Source organism: Sarcophilus harrisii, chromosome 4 (genome assembly GCF_902635505.1).
Source record: "Sarcophilus harrisii chromosome 4, mSarHar1.11, whole genome shotgun sequence".
In the NCBI taxonomy this organism is placed as follows: domain Eukaryota; kingdom Metazoa; phylum Chordata; class Mammalia; order Dasyuromorphia; family Dasyuridae; genus Sarcophilus; species Sarcophilus harrisii.
Genome location: NC_045429.1, coordinates 386,045,782 through 386,066,161, shown reverse-complemented (window position 1 = coordinate 386,066,161; position 20,380 = coordinate 386,045,782). Strand labels below are relative to the sequence as shown.

General features: G+C 40.6%; 1 protein-coding gene across 1 annotated transcript in view; it reads right to left on the bottom strand.

Annotated features, from left to right (window-relative positions):
- Positions 1-618: 618 nt before the first annotated feature.
- The window catches only part of ITPKB (inositol-trisphosphate 3-kinase B), a 166,695-nt gene continuing 146,933 nt past the window's right edge, over positions 619-20,380 (bottom strand). Inside the window, exons 6-8 of the mRNA XM_003767760.4 lie at positions 16,406-16,507; positions 12,816-12,887; positions 619-4,684 (exon numbers count right to left, since the gene is read on the bottom strand). Coding sequence (XP_003767808.1) covers positions 4,469-4,684; positions 12,816-12,887; positions 16,406-16,507 — 390 coding nt within the window. The 3' untranslated portion in view covers positions 619-4,468. The remainder of the gene's footprint in view (positions 4,685-12,815; positions 12,888-16,405; positions 16,508-20,380) is intronic.

Sequence of the window (20,380 nt, the reverse complement as noted above, 5' to 3'; positions counted from 1 at the left end):
CTGCTATAAACATTTTTATACTAATAGGTCCTTCCCCCACATTTTTTAATCTCTTTAGGATACAGACCCAGTAAGAGACATTGCTGGATTAAAGGGTTTATATAGTTTTATAGCCCTTTGGGTATAGTTCCAAACAGCCGGATCAGTTCACAATTCCACTAACAGTGTACTAGGTTCCAGTTTTCCCACATCTCCCCCAACATTTATTATTTTCCTTTCCTGTCTTACTAGTCAATCTGAGATGGTACCTCAGAGTTGTTTTAATTTGCATTTCTCTACTCAATAGCATAAATAATTTTCTAAAGTTTTGTGGAAAAATCACTAGAAAATACTAGCTTCAAAAAGATTTGTTATACAATCTAAATTGTTCAGATTTTAATAATACAAATCAGATTTATCACCATCACCAGAGACAGTCAAGGAATTAGAGTGGTGGAAAAAACAGGCTTTGAAGTCAGAAAATATAAATATGAATTGGGGATATATCACTTACTAGCTTTGTGGTCTTGGACAAATCAGGCCTCAGTTCTCATAAAGTCAGAGAACTAGACTTATCTCTACAAATCACCTACCCGAACACAACACAACACACCAATTTCCTTTACAAAAGAGACACACTTTTCAATGGTTTCCATATACCTTTATTTAGAAAGTTACAGGTTGCTTTTCATACAGGCACTATGTGCTGGTGTTTTAGGAAAATTTGCATTTTTATCTAATGACCAGGCAGAGGGTAGCAGGAACAAGGAGAGACCTTTGTGGCACGAGGGCTCTTGGCCAAAAGAGAAGGCACCAACATTGGGAATGAACAACCTGCTTTTTTGTGAAACTCATAAAGCTAAGCCTGGTTTATATACATATGGAGGCTAACCATGTCTAGAGAGAAGCAATGCTAAATACAGCCAAAAAAAAACAGGAAAAGAGAACTTGACAAAAATGCATGAAGGTTACTTCCAAGCCCTTTCCAAAAAAGCTGAGAAAGTAAGTTTAGAAAGAACAAAAAGCTTTTTAAAAAAACCCAAACAAACTTACATGAACTTAGTGTTTTGTGCAATTAAAAAAAAAACCCAACACAAAATAAATATAATTTAAAAAGTTCTTCCATGACACTAGGGGCAAATCCACTTAAAGCAGCTAGGGCTAAAACTTGGATAAATGCTCAATAGTGCGGACAAATCAGTACTGAATTTCATATAATTTAGAAAGGTAACAAGATTTGTCTTATCTGCTATAGTCTTATTAAAGGAAAAAAATGGCAAGGGAATAGCATACATACGTACAACTTAGCAATTTTTCCTGCTGTCCCTAGATGTCAAAGACCCTAATTAGGAGACTGTAATTAGGCACTGAAGTCTGTGAGGAGAGGAAAAACATTTTTCTGGATTTTCCATTCTAGGGTTCCTTTGCAGCATGGAAGACTGGTAAAAAAGGGGATGTGATGATTTTTAAAAAGGAAGGAGGGTAAAGTATGAATCTGAAACTTAGAAAACCAGTATAAACCTCAGCAACTTGGATTAGGGAGAAAAGGAACTGGGCGTTGGGTGGAGAACCAGTCTCAACAATGAAAAATCTCAACCATAGGATAATTTGAAAGAAATTAAGTTTTGATCTTTTCAAGGACCCAAACTCATGGCTGATGAGGCACAGCCAAAGAGAGATCCTGAGGGACCTGCTTTAAGGAGTAACTTTTAAGAAATTCCATAGATAGAACACCTGTCCTGAAATCTGGAGGACTTGAGTTTACATCTAATCTCAGACACAACATTTGCCAGCTGTGTGATGCTGTGCAAATAACTTAACCCCAACTGCCTCACCAAAAAAAGTAGTTTTTTTCTAGCACATAATCTACACATAATTGGGGCTGCTAAAATTTTTGAAGTGGAGAATAAAAAATAGTATTCAAAAACTTGCATTAATCTGGCTGGGATAAGCTAAAAGATGCTTTGAGGACCACAGGGCCAGTCATCATCTCCCTTATCCCTTAAAAAGCAAATGGATTCTTTTCTACAAGGACTCAAACCTGAATTTAGGCCTTTTTTGTTATAGTTGTTCTAGCATATAATTCTATTTACAAGAAAACAAAACAAAAATAAAGCCCAAATCCTATTCTTAAGTGTGTTAAATATCAATATCTCCTTAGATCTTGTTTAAACTATTAATTTGCCAACCAAACCTCTTCTTTCCTATATAATATAAAAGTAAACTTCAGCCCAGCCCACATCTGAATTAACAGGAATTCTAGATTAGTAAGGATTGAATTAATGAGCCTTGAACAATCATTAACAATTATTTGCTGATTGACTGATTTCCTCTTTGGAACCTCACTTACTAGCTATCTCAGCCAAGAATTGCCTAGAGTCCCCATTAAAAATTCCTAATAAGACCAAAAGCTTTTCTTGGCTCTTAGAACCCCCTGTAAACTATAGCAGTTGACATGCATATCATAGGGTTTTTCTTTGATGGGGCAGAAGAAAGGAAGTGATGAATTAGTTATCCATGAGCTCACCTCTGTTCAACAAAATCTATAAAAGTTTAAAATCTTTTTATAGGTCCCCTTAGATATCTCCACATTGTCTCTCTTCTAATCATTCTAACAAGCTACCTCCTGATAACTTCCCAGTTAGGAAAAGATAAATATACATATATCCATATAGAAGATGTCACAGCTAGGCCCATCTTCTCCTAAAGGATCCTGGTGAGTAGGGGAAGGTGATAAATCATCAGATAACTTCCAGATTCAGGAATCTCTCAACCTAGACAATTTCCATCACAGAAACCCAATGCTGAACACACTAGAGATAGTAAGCACTCATTCTCCTCTCTCTCTCTCTCTCTGTCTCTCTCTCTCTCTCTCTCTCTCTCTCTCTCTCTCTCTCTCTCTCATCTCTTGGGGAAAAGTGACAATAATAATACAAAGATACTGTGATTCCTCTATGCAAAACACTTTCCACAAATCTCCTCAAGTATCAGTTTCAGACCTCTAGAACTTAGGGTGCTTAGTTAAATAACCTCCTGCATATGTGGTAGATGGTGCTAACTGCAGTTGGAGAAAAGGAAGGGTGTGGAATGGAAGGTATGAAAGACAGAGAACCTGAAGGAATGGAGACTCAAGGCCTCCTCTGTCAGCCAGAAATTTTCTGAGAACATCCTTATATTTTTCCATGGGCTGAAGAGTCTGCACATGAAGCTTTTTCTTCCCCCAAATACTCCAGCCAAGCAACTCCACCCCCCATGTTTCAGCTTCATGGAGGATTAACTTAGAGATGGAGGCAGAGAAGAACAAAAAAAGGAAGGAGGTTTGGGAGGAAGGAAAATTAAATGTCTTGAAAGGTTGTGTTCAATATTGATTGATTGAACAGTTGGCCCTGTTTCCTTCTAGAAATATGCTTATTGAAGAGCTAAAAAGCTGATATTAAATCCACATTAAATCTGACACCAATATGGTGAGCCCCTCAAGTAACCAGACTGCCTTAGGAGGGATGGACAAATTGGCTTAAATTGGAAAAACAGATCAGAAGTAAGATCTGGCTATGGGGATCTTGGGAGAATTATATGGAATATCCAGCATGGGATAGAAAGAACTAGTTCTTCCCCAAAAAATATCGTCACTGAACCCAGAAATACTATGGCTCCACTTCCCCAAGGATTAAATTTCAAACTGGAGGTGGGATCAAGGGATCTGCTCTAAGTCTTCCAGAGGCCCTAAGGCTGTTTATTCCAGGTTCTTAAAAGTCGTTGTCATTGTAAAAAAATTCTGAAAGTCTGTTACATGAGATTCCCAGAGTAATACACAGACTGCTCAGAAGGGCAAGTATTACTCAAAATAGCCACTAGATGGAAGCAAGTCTCCACAGACAAGCTTGATTCTTTGCCATTATTTTTGCTGGGGGCTCCCTCCATAGAGTGGCTGCTGATGGATTTAGTGCTATCTCTGTAGGGCAAAGAGTATCCTCTCTTACGAAAGCAGGGATTTCTGCACTGATCTTTCCCTTTAGCAAGAATGAAAGAACACGTTGGTCTGGCGGATGGTGGAGGATAACATGTAGTATTCAAAGCTTGCATTAATCTGGCTGGGACAAGCTAAAAGATGCTTTGTAAGGATCATGGGACTAGTCAGTCACCTCCTCCTCTATTCCTTAGAAACCAAATGGATCCTTTTCTACAGTAACTCAAACCCCAACCTGGACTTTTGTTGTTGTTGCTGTTATTGTTGTTCTAGTACAGAATTCTATTTACAAGAAAATAAAACAAAAACAACAGCCCAAGCTCCAAACAGAAACTCATATACAAGAGAAAGCTTAGAAATCTCTCTCTGTCTCTCTTTCTCTGTGTGTGTGTGTCTCTCTCTGTCTCTCTCTCCTCCTCCTCCTCTAGAAAGTGTCTTATAGTGCAGTTTGGGAGTCAGTTCTAGAATCCAGATAGCAGGGGAGAGAAAACTGAGAGTGAGGAGGAGGGGAAAAAATGGTTCTCAGGGGAGAGCCTCGCTCTGAGACATTTCTGTTAAGATGTCAATGAGATTGTCCAGTCCTGAGAGGTAACCATCTTCTCGATTTCCTTCCTGCCAAGGGATGTTGTGCTGAAGGGTCTGTCCTTCCGGAAGGGGTGTGGTTTTTCCAAAGTCAATCATCCATACTTTGGCTTGCTCTTTTTTGTCATGGATGAAGAGCAGAGAGCTGCCAATGACCTGCAGAAGGGAGAAAGAAAGAGAAATAAAACCCACACCCATTGACTTTTTTTTGTCCCCCTGAGGACTCTCTTTTTTTTTATCAGGAGCTTAATTCTTAGGGCTCATGAAGGGAACATTGAGACATATCACTTTGTTTTTAACATTCTTATCTTCGCTGGCTTTAGTGAATTGCAAGGTTCAACATGACTCAACACTATGCTATGGCTGTACCACCACCACCAAAAATAAAATAAAAGAAAAAATGAGACCTTGAGTTAAAGGCCACCTGGTTTTCAGAATGAAGGAAGCTGTAGTCCTGTGTTCTCTGCTTTACTCAGTCCCACGGTTAGTCCCTCTACCCACTTTTGACTCATTCCTCAGATGATGGGTGGCTAAGGCTGACTCCATCCCCTGCCATGTGAGGAAAGAGCAGGGGATGTTTGTCTCAGAGAGGAAAAGACTCCAATGGACATGACAGCTGGCTTCCTAATTTCAAATATCTGGTGGGATGCCATGTGGAAGAGAGATTAAGCTTGCTCTGAAGAACTTTGGAGAGTAATGGGTTGAAAAGTGGGTTGGCGGGAGGGAGGGAGGGAGGATTTCTTAAGAACTAAGAGTTAGCTGAAAATGAAATGGACTTCCTCATGAAACTAAATGCGCTAGCGGATTTCCCCGTCACTAGCCTTCGTTCTCAGCTCGTGGAAGACTGACTACCTGTCTGTGATGTCTGTGATGTCCGCGCCGGGCAGGGGTCGGACCCCCTGACCGCCAAAGTCCTTCCAATAAACCCACAATGGCCCTTTGTTCTGAGATACGTGCTACATTGCCTATGCAAAGACAAGAAGGAGATGCATGAATCGCCTGTCTTGTAAACTATTTCCACCTCAGTGAAACTTTTCGGCGACCTGACTTTCTTAAAAAGCTCAGATATTAATTCTGCCTTCTCTCACTCTGCTCGTCATTCACCCCAGCTAACCGTGCAATATTCTTATGGGGAAGAAGACTTATGGGGAAAGCCTACAAAAAAGTTCCAGGTTTTCTACCAATCAATGGGATTAAAAAAATAAAAATAAATTTAAAAAAATAGGTCGGCTGCTTTAAAAGCATATATGAGGGGCAGCTAGGTAGAGCACCAGTCCTGAAGTCAGGAGAATCTGAGTTCAAATCTCATCTCAAACACTTAACACTTCCTACTGTGTGACCTTGGGCAAGTCTCTTAACCCCAATTGCCTCAGAAAAAAAAAATCATATATGACATAGCAATTATCTCAAGTGGTTTCCTATTGTCTCTGGATTAAAATCTAAGTCTTTCACACTGTCTACAATCTACCTATCTGGTCTTATTATGCATCATTTCCCTTCATACATTCTACAGCCCAGACAAACTGGCCTTCTTACTAATTCACACCCGACACTCCATACTCCAGGCTTCCAAGATTATTCTTCATACCTAGAATTTTTTTCTCTGTCTTCATTTGCATCTCTTAGAAACCTAGTTGACTTCAAAACTCAGCTCAAATGCCATCTCCTGAGACCTTTTCTGATTCACTCAGGTACAAGTATCACCCTCTCCAAATTATTTCATTTTATTATTGCATTATATTGTATATTGTATAATGTTATATTGTATTATATGTTATATAATACAATATATTGTATTATATTGTACAATATACAATATTGTATTATTATTGTATTGTATTATTGTATTATATTATATTGTATGTATTTGTATATTGTATTATATATTGCATATACAAAAATATATTTGTATTATGATTGTATATATTATATAGTATTATATATGACATTGTATTATAATATGTATAATTCATATATTGTTTTATATGATATATAATATATAAATATATATTGTTACATATAATAGTTATATTATAATATATGTATATTATGTTATACATTTTAATTATTTAATATATTTGTTTATTTAATTTATTTTTTGTTTTTTATTTTTATGTATTTATTTAATTTAATGTATCTGTTATATATAATACATACATATTTTTGCAAATGCTTATTTGATTTGTAATTTAATGTGGACATGCTGCATCTCCCTATAGAATAGAAGCTTCTTGAGTGGACCTTCAGAAGTAGCTTTTTATCTTTGTTTTCCCTAACACTTAATTGGTTCATCCTCTGGAAGAGGAAGTCAGCCATTAGAAGAGCACCAATGATGTGGGAAAGAAGGGATGGACCTGGAGGGATAGAAAAAGAGGGGATATAAAATACAATAGAGACAGTAGGACAGAGAATGGGCTTCAAAGACTGAAATATCAAATACCATTGTAGGAGGGAGGCCAGCCCTTTGAGGGCCAGGCGAAGTAATGTGAGGGGCCCTCAATCATCTCATATCTCACAATTTACAGCTGCACCCTGCTCCCCCTCCCGGGACATGTGTACAAGAGTTTCACTATGACAAGGCAGAGGCAGAGAGGGTCTTAGGGATGGGAGAGGGATCGGGACTTAGCTGGAGAGCATCTCACCTGGGAATATCCTCTTCCAGAGGAGGACTGTACTGATTATTTCGGGGCTTAAAAATAAGTGTAACCTAGCCTTGCTGGATAAATAACTCCAGGTTTGGGTCAGGTGGGAGGAAGCAGGAGAAGTGAAGAAGAAGAGTATTACACACACACACACACACACACACACAATCTCCAAGCTACGGAGAAGCTTAGTGCATGCCATAAAAGCTCTTAAACTCCCAAAGGTCTGGATAATTTTAAAGAAGGAATTAAAAAGGCATTTCCCTCCCTCACCATCTCCTCCTATTTCTCCCCCACCGGGAAGTGCACAATGGCATTTATCCACATTGGCCAGGCCCAGGATGGCTCTGGCGGGTTAGGTTGCATTCCCGTCCCCCCTACACCCTTTGCTTTATTTTTGGCACCTGCCCCCCTACTTGGGTCAGCAGGACTACATTCCCCTAAGGCTGTGTTTGGGACCTTGTGCAGTCGGGCAGCCCTCACCCTCACCCCCTTCCTGAGAGATCCCAAGAGGGAGGGTGAAGTCGGAGGTTTCCCCGAGGCTCAGCCGCTGAAGCAAAACTGAGGGAACTGGAAGAGGTTCTTTGTTTTTTTTCTTCCCCTTCCCCGATTCTGGTCCCACCAGCTTTGCCCTCTTCACCCCAATCCGGTCCCCAAGTGAGCTGCCCAGTGGTGCAGGAATGCATTTAAAATAAAAGGCCATCAACTGCTCCAGAAGCAAACCAACATTTCCTAAGCCCCTGAGCTGTACCCATGCACATTCCAGAGGCCCTCTGGAGTGTGGAATCTGGAAGGAATTACCCGAAATGCTCTTCCCCAAGGTAGACCCAGGAAGGGAAATCCATATCCCCGAGGTCAGGGAGAAGAGGAGGAAAAGGGAATTGGAAATGCTCTGGATCCCATTCTTTGAGACTTTCAACCTGGATAGGATGTGAAGCTGACCCCTGTGACTTACTAAGTGGGTGAAATGGGAAATCTCACTGCTTTGTAAGTGAGAGGTTTGCTACCTGTCTCTCTGGGTCTCAGTTTCCTTATCTGCTTAGGGAATACTTCGGGCTCATTATTACAAAGCCAAACGATTTCACCTCCTCTTGTGGTACTTGGTAGGGAGCTCACACCCACTCACCACCACACCCTCAATTTCCTCATCTGTAAAATGGAGATAATACTAGGACCTACCTCCCAGGATTATTGTATCTTTTTTTTTTTCTTTTTTTGGCAAGATTATGGAGTTAAATGACTTGTTCTGGGTCACACAGCTAGTAAGTGTCAAGAGTCTGAGAGCAAATTTGAATTCAGGTCCTCCAACCCTGGTGCTCTACTGAGCAATCTACCTGCCCCTTGTTGTAAGTATCAAATGAGATAATAATTATAAAGTGCTCAGCACCGTGTCTGGCATACAGTAAGCACTATATAAGTGTCAACTGTTATTATTAGCTATTCATAATGGTTATTGTTAGAATAACGATGATAATATTGAGAAATAACTTGAGATACTGGACAAAGACCCAGGGGCAGAGACTTGCTTACGAGCTCCTTCCACTCTTTACATAGAAAATAGATTTAGACTAACTCTATAAATATGTATACCTATATTGGATTTAACATATATTTTAACTTATTTAACATGTATTGGACTACCTGCCATGTAGGAGAGGGGGTGGGGGAAGGAGGGGATAATTTGGAACAGAAGGCTTTGCAAAGATCAGTGTTGAAAAATTACCCATGCATATGTTTTGTAAATAAAAAACTTTAATAAATTAAAAAGAATATAGATTCAGACTGGAAGGAATCTTATAGGTTCACCTATGCTACACCCTACACCTTCCAAAGGACAGAACCCCATGCGAGAAGTCATCCAAGTATCTTCCCAGCTTTCTCAGCTGGGGAAGGGAAGGGAAGACATTCATCTCAAGCTGGAGAGATCTCTTCCCAGTCCCACAGGATACAGACTCCTGAGGAAGAGAAAGGCCAATGGGCAGCCTCACTCATTGTCTCAGAAACAAACTAACAGGTGTGGAGGAAAAGAAGGGAAATACTGCCATAGAAAGCACCAGGTTGGCAATGCTGGTACAAGACGATTGGCGTTGAGTCTGAAGAGCTGATGGAAAGGGCAAGGGAGGGCCTCTGGAGTCCCTACCCTGAACAGATTCACTTGTTCCAGGAGATAATTCCAGACTAGCTAAGCTGGGGGCACAGCCAGGGTCTGCATTTTTTGGTCTATTTGGGAAATTCTGCCAAGGGACATTTCCAGCAGACTGAGCTGGGAATTCCTAGTTCTGTAAGTCTCTCCTCTCCCTCTCCCCTCTGCCCCCACCCCTCAGGGGCCTGGCTGCCTAGCTCATGGATGGATTTGAGGAATGAGGTGGGGTGGAGGGCAGCCAGACAGCAGGTCCAGAGGAGTATTGCTTTGTAGATCTTTTTTTTTTTTTTTTTTTTTTTTTTTTCTGAGGGGAGGAGGAAGGGGACAGAACAAATAACTGTTTTCTAGGAGGTGATCTGGAAAGGCAAGGGACAGAGAGTTTCATCCAGGCAGAATGAATGGTGACCTTTTAGCATCTTATTAGAAGCTAAGGCTGTGGGTGATGGAGAAAGAAAAGACCGCCCACAACATAAAAACATTCCTGCCTGCTGGACCCTTCTGGAGGTGGCGATGATCTGGGAAATTCTGAATGGCTCCAGTGAAGAAGGGACCCTGCAACAAGAAAGAATTCTGCAGTCCTGACCTCACCCCTGGGCTGTTGAGACCGAAGGTCAGTGGGAGCCCAAGTCTGGATTCCAAAGCCCCCAAGCTAAACTATTCAGAGAAATGCTCACAGCTTGGGTGGACGCCCATCAATTGAGGAATGGCTGAATGAGTTATGGTATAGGAATAGGATGGAATATTACTATTCTGTAAGAAATGATGAGCAGATGGATTTCAGAAAAACCTGGAAAGATTTACAAGATCCTGATGCCGAATGAAGTGAACAGAAGCAAGAGAACAAAAACACTGCAATAATCAACTATAACAGACTAAGTTCTCAGCAACACAGTGATCCAAAGACAATTCTAACTTGAAATGGAAAATACTATCTGTATCCAGAGGGAGAACTATGGAGATTGAATGTGTATCAAAGCATACTATTTTCATCTTTTTCTTGTTTTTTTCTTTCTCATGTTTTTTCCCCTTTGTTCTGATTTTTCTTTCATAGCATGACAAATATGTTTAAAATGATTGTACAAGTATAACCTTTATCAGATTGCTTGCTGTGTTGGGGATGGAGTCAGGAAGGGAGGGAAAGGAAGGGAAAAACTGGAATTCAAAATCTTATAAAAATGAATACTGATGGGGCAGTTAGGTGGTATAGTAGATAGAGTACCAGCCCTAAAGTCAGGAGGACCTGAGTTCAAATCTGTATCAGACACTTAACACTTCCTAGCTGTGTGACCCTGGGCAAGTCACTTAATTCCAATTGCCTCAGCAAAAAAAATGCTGAAAACTGTAATTACTATTGAAGAAAAAAAAGGGAAATATCCACAGTGCTTCTTCCCAGGTTCCCATCATTCATGGGCATAGTTAGTATTTGTGAGGGGTAGAAAAAGCAGGTTGCATGGAGATTTGGAGAGTACAAAGTTGAAAGAGACCTTAGTCCAATCCTCTCATATTACCAATGTAGCCTGGGTTCCAGCCTGAAGCTTTTGCACAAGGCTCTCCTCACTGGTGGCGAGAGTGATGACTCAGGTGCAATGTTGGCCTGAGGGATACCTACACCTGTACCTTCCAGGTTATCTGAAGAAAGGTACCCCAAGGGAAAATATAGCAGCTTGGCTCTGGGAGACTGAATCACAAGTATTCCCTAGGATCAATTAAACAACATTTATTAAGTGCCTACTATGCGCCAGACAATAAGAGGCAAAAGGCACAGATAGGGAAACTGAGGTCCAGAAACAGGAGATGACCTGACTCAGGTAGCAAGCAGCAATCACTGTCTGAACTTGGGTTCTCCCTTTCACAATCCATTGTAACAGGCTGCCTCATCTTCAGCTCCTGACACCAAAAGTGGCTAACCAAGAATAAAGTGGGGTCAGAGATTCACAATCTCAGGACCTGGGGGTGATGCAACCAGGATCTGGTCTCTTTTACCGTTCCGCAGCCCTGACCACCACCACTCCCAGCCAGTCAAGCTAACATAAGCTGCAGTTGTAGCTCTCTGAAGCAAGCCAGGCTGCCTACATTCCTCAGGGTGAGCTTGTGGGGGAAAGGAAGGAACACCCCGGGTCTCTTGGCGCCTGGGACTTCACTCCCTGGGACTTGCCTCTTTGCCCAGATAAGTATCGTTTCTTCAGTTTTTCTGGGCTCCTTGCCATCACGGGGGCTTTTCAGGCTAATTCCAGTCATTCTGGTCTCTAGTTTTTAAGAGGGCTGGAATCCCCCTTCTTTGAGAACGTATCTGCTCTGGCAGGGGTTCCTGAAGGGAACGATGTACCTTTCTTTTTTTAAAATTTTTTTGAGGCAATTGGGGTTAAATGACTTAAACATATAATAAAATCCTTCTGATTCCAGGGCTGGTGTTCTAGCCACCTACCTGCCCTTCCCACTTCTTTTTTTTTTTTTTTAATTTTTTTAAAGTTCTTTATTTTCAAAATATATGCATAGATAGTTTTCAACATTCACCCTTGCAAAACTTTTGTGTTCCAAATTTCCTTTCCTTTCCTTCCACCCCCTCTCCTAGATGCCAAGTAATCCAATATTATGTTAAACATGTGCAATTCTTCTACATATATTTCCACAGTTATCATGCTGCACAAGAAAAATCATATCAAAAAGGAAAAAAAATGAGAAAGAAACGAAATACAAGTAATCAACAACAAAAAAGTTAAATTACTATGTTTTAAACCATGCTCAGTCTTCATAGTCTTTTTCTCTCTCTCTCTCTGGGTGCAAATGGCTCTCTCCATCACAGGACCATTGGAACTGGCCTGAATCCCTCCTACTTTCTTCAAGGTCTCCAGAATCTTTACCTAATCCTGGGGAATCTCTCATGATTCAAAATAAAAGCTCAGAAAATATCTTAACCTAAGCCCAAAAGAAAAAAGCCTAGGTTATGTGAAACAGGCTTTATCTACACATTCTTAACAAAGCTAGAAATTGGGAGGAGAGAAAAGAAGAGAGGAAAAATGATTTAATTTCTCAAGTACTTGTTAAGTACCCAGAGCCTGAGAGTTTGACATCATATGGGGCCTGGCCTGAACATGTCAAGATGGTCCTAGGACTTGATAGTTTGATTATGGCTGTATTCATACTTTAAAAAAAAAAAAAAAAAACAAGGAAATAAACAGGGGCAGCTAGGTGATGCAGTGAATAAAGTGTTGAGTCAAGAGGAACTGAGTTCAAATGTGGCCTCAGACATTTATTAGCTGTGTGATCCTGAACAAGTCACTCAACCCTGATTGTCACAACAAAAAGAAAAAAGAAGAAAGAGAGACAGGGGAAGAGAGAGAGAAAAAAAAAAAGAGAGAGAGAGAGTGGGGGGAAGAGACAGAAAGAGAGAGAGAAAGAGAAAAAGAGAGGGGAGGGAGAAGCTCATAAGAACAACTGATTTCATTTACTTAAGAAGTACTGGTACTTTTTTCACAAAAGACTAAAAGGGCAATCAACCCACCTCATGGCACTTGAAGAACGGTGAGATTTCTAAGGTGGCACGAATATCTTTCAGTCGGTCCCGGTAACAAATCTGGAAGCAGAAAAACACACAAGTTGTTAAGTGTCCCTGAGGAGTTTTAAAACTCATAAAATTCAGTAGAATCATATCATTTTGGAGTAGAAGGGGGACTTTTACTTCTTAACTTGGAAAGGGGATCTCAGGGGGTCAAGAGATTGGATGGGGAAAATAAAAACTCTCTCTTCACTTTAATATAACAGGTTTTCTTTGTAAATTTTATGTTATGCATTAAAACCATTCTGAAGAGAGGTTCCACCAGACTGCCAAAGAAGTCTAGGTGGTAGCACCTAAAAAAACTGAGATTCCCTGATCTAATCTACAATTCATTTTACAGTTGGGGAAATTGAGAATCGGAGTTGTTAAATAATTTGCTGGTGGGTCTTTGGGACCACCTGGTGAGGGACTTTTCCTCCACTTTCTTGGGAATAGGAGGATACTAGTGCTGCTCCCTCTTCATCACATTTTACCTTCCACCACCTATTAAGTCATGCTTCATTCACTCTGAAATGTCTGCATGTTTTATCCAGTTAAATCTTTAAAACTCAATGTGGAAAACAGCTCAATGCCCCATTTCCAAAAAGGCAGGCAAAGGGACGAAGAGCATCACGACCTGCACTCCTGCCACCGATGTTTGGTTTCTTGGTGAGGTGGGATGGGCTCCTGATGACCCACCTCATCCCTAGCCAGCCCCCACTGCCTCAGCCCCCCTGGAGAACACTGGCCAAGCTCGTTGGTCTAATGCACTCAGGACAACAGGTTCGTTGTGGGATGCTGTCACACACTTGGGCAAAGTTACTTGATGCCCATCTGTACACAGTGACGCAACTTGGCAGGGGACCTGGGCCAGAGGCTCCAGGGAGTTCACAAAACCAAGAATAAACCCCATTGAGTCACACCACTAGGGCAGTGGGGGGGGGAAGCCCCTGGCTCACTGAGCTGACATTGCTAAGGAGCAGAACCACTGCTCCCCGGACAAGCCAGGAGCTGTCAGAAAAGGAGCCGAGACAATGCAGGTCAGGCAGGAGTCAAAGCAAATTCTGTTGCCTGCCCTGGTACCAGCTGGCAGGGCCAAGGGTGGCTTTGGAGCAAAAATGGGACAGGGAGATCCCCACAAGACACCAGTAGCAGGACTTCAGCCAGGCCCAAATCAATGGCTCATGGAACGAGGGCGGAAAAGGGCCTCAGAGGCCAGTGGTCCACCCTGCTTGTCCTGCAAGGGAGGAGACAGACCCTAAGGGTCTTGTTCAAGGTAAAGCAGGTCATAATCAAATTTGGATCCAGGTTCTTTGACTGCAGAGAATCCCAGAGGCATTCTAGTGGACAGAGCACTAGACTCTAAGTCAGGAATAGTAATAATAGCTGACATTTACATTATACCTTTAAGAGTTTTAAAGCACTTCACATCCTTGAATTTATTTGATCCTAACACCTAACTCTGATATTTTATCTATTTTATAGGTGAGGAGACTAAGTCTCAGACTCGCCCAGGTCTCCCCATCCAGTCATGGGCTGATGCAAGTTTTGACCTCAAGTCTTCTCAATTCTAAATCCAGCACACTGTCCACTACAGCACAACTGCCTCAACAACACCTGGATGCTTATTTTGCCTCAGACCCTTCCTAGATCAGTGACTGTGGATGGGTTTCCTCAATCTCAAAAGTTTCCTCATCTGTAAAATGGGGATAATAACAGCACTTACCTCCCAAGATTGTTGGGCAAATCAACTCAGCTTGTACATAAATGCATACACACATAATAAGTGTGTGTATAAAAGGGAGCACTTACGGCACTTTAAAGTTTTCTGAGCAATATGTGTGTACATACAGACTAGCTTGTACATAAATGCATACATGCATAATAATATACAGGTGATATGTGTGTATCTCTGTGTATATGTATAAAAGGTGACATGGCAGTTTAAAGTTTTTCTGGGCAATATATACATATGTATTAGCTTATACATAAATGCAAAAATACATAATGATATACATGTAATATGTGTGTATATATAAAAGCTGCTTTAAAGTTTTTCTGAGCAATCTGTGTGTATTTATGTTAGCTTATATAAACACATACGTATATCATGTTATACATATGATGTGTGTGTATCTTTGTGTGTATGTATAAAAAGGTGACATGTATTTGATCCTTGAAAGTTTTTGTGAAAAACTTGTATATATAATACATATTATATGTCTATATACACACATGATAAAAGATATAATATACATGTATGTATCTGTACACACATGTTTACATACCCATATCCTCAGAGGTGACATTTATATGGTACTTAAAAGTTTTTCCGACTTGTACAGGTATGTGTACATACATAGTTACATACATACTCATATATGCTGTTCAGTAGTGCTTGCCTCTTCATGACCCCATGGAACTGTCCATGGAGTTTTCTTGGCAAAGAGAGTTTGGCTTTTCCTTTTCTAATGAGTTCCCATTTTACAGATCAGGAACTGAGACAAAAAGAGATTGAATGTCTTGCCAGAGTCACATAACTCTGAGTGTCTGTGGCCAAATTTGAACTCAAATCATTCTGATTCTTGGCTTGTTGCCTTATCTGGCCAGTAGAAAATGAAAAAAAACTAATTAATCCTGAATCATCCATGCCTCTTTCTTCTCAAGCCTTCTTTCACATCTGTTGTTTTTTTTTTCTTTCTGGATATACTCTCTTTATACTTACTGAATGAAGGAAGAAGGAAGAAGTCAGGAGTACACAGGAGTCCATAGAACTTGTTTCTGCTGTTTATTTTCTTTTTTCTTTATTTATATATTTAATATATATTTGTTATATATAACGTATATTATATGCAATATATAATATATATTATACATAATATATTATATACAATATATAAATATATATTTATTATACATAATATATTATATACAATATATAAATATATTTAATATATAATATAAATAAATATAATGTATAATATTAATTATATTATTTATCTTCTTATTTATTTTCTTCATTCTCCAAGAGGACCATGACATCAGAGAGGGGATGCCATGGTAGCCATCGAATTGGATTTGTGCTGTGCAAGGTCAATTGCCTCACTTTCCTCTCCAGAACCATCTCACAACAAATACTAAGTCAGCTTTAAAATGAAATGTTCTAAATCTACAAGCCACGAATTCTTCCAGTTTGCTTAACCTTATTAGGCAAGGTTTTTCCTTTCCAGAACCTCAGTTTCCTTTTGTGCAAGACAAAGAGGGTTAGCTAGATGATCTAAGGTCCTTCTAGAGCTAAAATCTATGTTCTAAAACAATAAGGACTCCAATGGACTTCAGGGAGAAAAGCACAATAGATTACACAGTATAAGTATATCTGCCTACTGAGTAGGACTCATTTTATTTTCCTAATATGAATATCGAGACCCTGGGCTGAGCAGATTCCTGCTGGTATTCAGGCACTCTGTGAGGCACCGAGGCTATAAAGAAAAACGATCAATATGGTTCTTGTCCTCAAGGAGCCTACAGGAAGAGAAGCCCTGATCCATGCTACTCACCAGGATGTTACGGTTTCCCTTAGTGAATTCTCTGAAAGCTTCAGTAACTTGCTCCTTTGTTTTGGTCTTCTTGAAGTCTCGGTTCACAGAGCCATCTTCCTTCTGAAAAGCAGATCAATACCCCCTCCCCATTAAGGCATGAAGTCATCGGTACATAACACAGCAAAATGGTATATAGGATAGCAAAAGTGCTTTTATTCTGGGACCTCGCTAGGAAACTTGGCTTCTGGATACAATGGGGTGAGCTTTGTAAAGGAATAGATGCCTTAACCTGTGGCAGGGGAAGTTCAGAAGTGACACTCACTTTTTCTCCCTCAATATAAGAGGAAAAATGCTCAGTCTTCCCGTGGCTCTTATATAGAGACAGAAAAAAGTTAAACTTGGCTTTCTTTGGGGATTTAAGACCTTTCCTTTTGGATTCTCCTGAAAAACAATGCTACAAAATAATCCTTCCTCTAACCAACTCAGCTCCCCAACCAACCAACCAACCCAAGGGGACTAGTTTGCACTTAAGCCACATCCTTCACTCATTGGGCTTTTACTCTTTTCATGTGAAGAGTTAATAAGGATGCTTCTTGAGTAGTTTCTCATCACAGAACACCTATTCTTATCTAGGTCACTTCTGGAACAGGGAAATGGGCACTGGAACAGCATCAAAAGTCTAGGGAGGAAGGTATGGGCAAAAAAAAGGCAGAGGGAAGAGTCTTGCTCAAATGGTACTAAGGCTGATCTGTGGAGTGTGTTTCCTAGACAGTGGAGTGGAGTTGTTCAGTCGCTCATTCATATTTGATCTTTCATGTTAGACATGGGGTTTTCTTGGCAAAGATATCGGAGTAGTTTGCCATTTCCTTCTCCAGGGGATTAAGACAAACTGAGGTTAAGTGACCAACGTCACCAGTTAGTGTCTGAGGCCAGATTTGAGTTCCGACTTTCCTGATTCCAAGCCTAGCTCTCTATCCACTGAGCCACCCAGTCGCTTCCATGACGTGGAGAGGGAGTCCTAAGATAAACAGTTTGTTTCTCTCTAAATCAATGCGATTCTGGCATAGAGGAGGATCCCATCTGTTCCCATAACAGGACAATGGACAGAGATCGGAAGAACATCCTGTCCAAGAGGAGAAGGTAAAGGAAGAAAGCGAGTTGTTTGGAAAGGACAAAAAGGAAAAAAAGGAAAAGGAAAAAAAGGAGGCAGGGAATGGGACAAAAATGTAATTCCCAGGCTGTCCAAAGGCTTAAAAAATTAGATTGGTTTAAGAAGGCTAAACAGCTTCTAAGCAGGAAAGGTAAATATATTATCCAGCAAGTCACTGTGTTTCAGGGGTAGAAGAGTGACTGGGGACCAGAGCAAAGGAGTCTCTTTGGACTATTATTAACTACATTAAGAGTACAAATTTAGATGTTGCCTGAACATTAGAGACTGCAGCTGAACTTTCCATGGGCAGTATAATACAACCCTGACAGCTTCTTATTTATAAATTCATCACAAATCCTAAATCAAAACCTTGAATTCAAAATCAAAACCTTGCATGAGCCTCTGCAGGGAAAAGTCGGAATTAACAGTAAAGATCAGGACAGGACACTGAGGGAGGATGCAATGTCCTCCTCTGGGTATCTCTGAAAAGAGATCAGAAGGAGTAGAGGCAGATCCCCTAAACTGAGGCAGGAGGTCAGACAAGATGACCTCGAGACCATCTGTACCTCTGGCAACAACCTGCTCTCCAATGACCTCACTTACAGAGATGGGCTACCCTGGTGTGTTATGTGACAGGTGTATCTGAAATGTCAGCTGGGAACATTTGAATAAACAAAGAGAAGAGTGAGCACGACTTCATAGGAATCACCTCCTTTGACCGTAGATGAAGCCGGATAAAAGACCTTTGTCTGAACCAGAGAAACATGGAGAGAAATTGAAAGTGTTTTATTGAAGGGGGAATAAATGGGATTTGACAGGCTCTGACTTAATCCTTTGTAGCTCTCATTAGTTACTCTAGAAAACTGTGCTCTTGCCCACCCCCCACCCCCATCCACCTTCCTCCCCCTGCCCTGCCTTTGCTCCCACTGTCCCCCAACCCTGCTCCAAGAAGCCTTCTCTGAATGTCCAACGGACATCTCCCCTCCTGAGGTTCTCACAGGATCTGTCTGGATTTCTCTGTAGTTATCACCCTCTCCCTCGCATGACATTATTTCTGGTCTCCCTATTCTGCAGCCCTTAATGGCTTGCAGAGATTATGAGACATCCCATTGTGCCTAGGATGAGTTGGAGAGAGGCGATCAGGTGGGGCAATAGATAAAATGCTGGTCTCGGGGTCAAGACAAACAGGATTCAAATCTACCCGTAGCCATTTGTTAGCAAGTAGCTTAACTTCCCTGCCTCAGTTTCTCCATTTGTAAAATGGGGATAATAATGGCACTTATGTACCAAAGTAATTGTGAGGATCAAATAAGGTCATATTTGTAAAAAGTGTTTTGCAAACTTTAAAGCTCTCTATTTTTTAGGCTGCATAATAGATATGGACCTGGAGTCAGGAAAACATGAGTTCAAATGAAGCTTTAGACATTAGCCATGTGGTCCTGGACAGATCACTTAAGTTCTGTCTGCCTCAGTTTTCTTATCTGTAAAATGGGGATAATAACAGCACCTACTTCCCAGGGTAGTTGTGAAGATCAAATGAGATAATAATTATAGGGCACTTAGCATAGTGCCTGTCATGTACTAAGTGTAATATAAATGTTAGCTATTATTACTATTATTATTATTATTCTGCTTCAGATACTGTGTAAGTCTAGATAAGTCACTTAAGTTCTGAATGTCTTACTTCCTTCATCTGTAAAATGGGAATAATAATATTACCAAGTCCCAGGATAGATAAGAAGATCAAAATAGATAATAATTGCAAAGTGGCTTAGCACATATTAAAGTGCTATGTAAATGTTAATTATTATTATTATTTTGTTCTATCTATCTATCTATCTATATATTTATATTACTTAAAAGTTGTGTGATCTACGACTAACCATTTAAGTTCTGGCTGCTTCAGTTTGCTCATCTATGAAATGGGGATAATAACAGGATCTATTTCCCAGGATATTGGTAAGGACTCCTTGAGTTCATTTTTGTAAAATATTTTACAAATTATGTAAATACTAGCTATTATTACAGGGACTGAACTTGTGTTTTCTTTGGTAGAGAGAGCTGGCAGAGAAATTTTTTCGACCTAGAGAGATCATTACCTTCTCTATCCCTTGGGTTTTGGAAGCTGCCTGTAGCAACTCTTAAGTGATTTCCCCAGGGTCACATAAGCAACCCGAATCAGATGAACAATTCACACCCAGACCTTCGCAGTCTCAAGGCTGATGCTCTCACCATTAAGACATGCTGTCTTGCACAGTTCTAGGACTTAATCAACGTAAGCTTTCTTTAGGTTATTGCTTTTTAATAGGAGACCAGGTCTGCTCTCTGACTGAGCAGGCTGTTCCTTGGGAGGGAATGGCTTCTGCCCTGGGTGGCAATGCGTTGGCTGCCTCCTCGATGCTGAATAAACAATCCCCAGCTTCCTGGATGCTGGGAGAAAGAAGCTTATATGGCTTTCCCTTCAGCTCCCTTCCAACCGTCATTCTCCCCTGATGACGGCTCCTCTGTGGGGCTGACCAACTGGCAAGGCTAATTTCTGGCTAGCCTTTTGTAGGAAAACCAACCAGAAAGTTCCTTCCCTTAAGGGGTGAAACCTGTTTTCTCAGCTAATCTTATTTTAAGACTTCAGCTGTGGTGAATGGTTGCGTGATCTAGGACTTAACACCATGTTGAGAGAGTATGGAATAAGTATGGAGAGAGCTGGACTTGAAATCAGGAGGACTGGAGTTCAAATCTGACCTCAGACATCAGACAGTGAATATGATGCTTAACCTCCCAGTTTGTTCAGCTATAAAAAGGAGGACATGGATCTAATGGTCTTCTGGTTTGGGCTCTAAATCTAT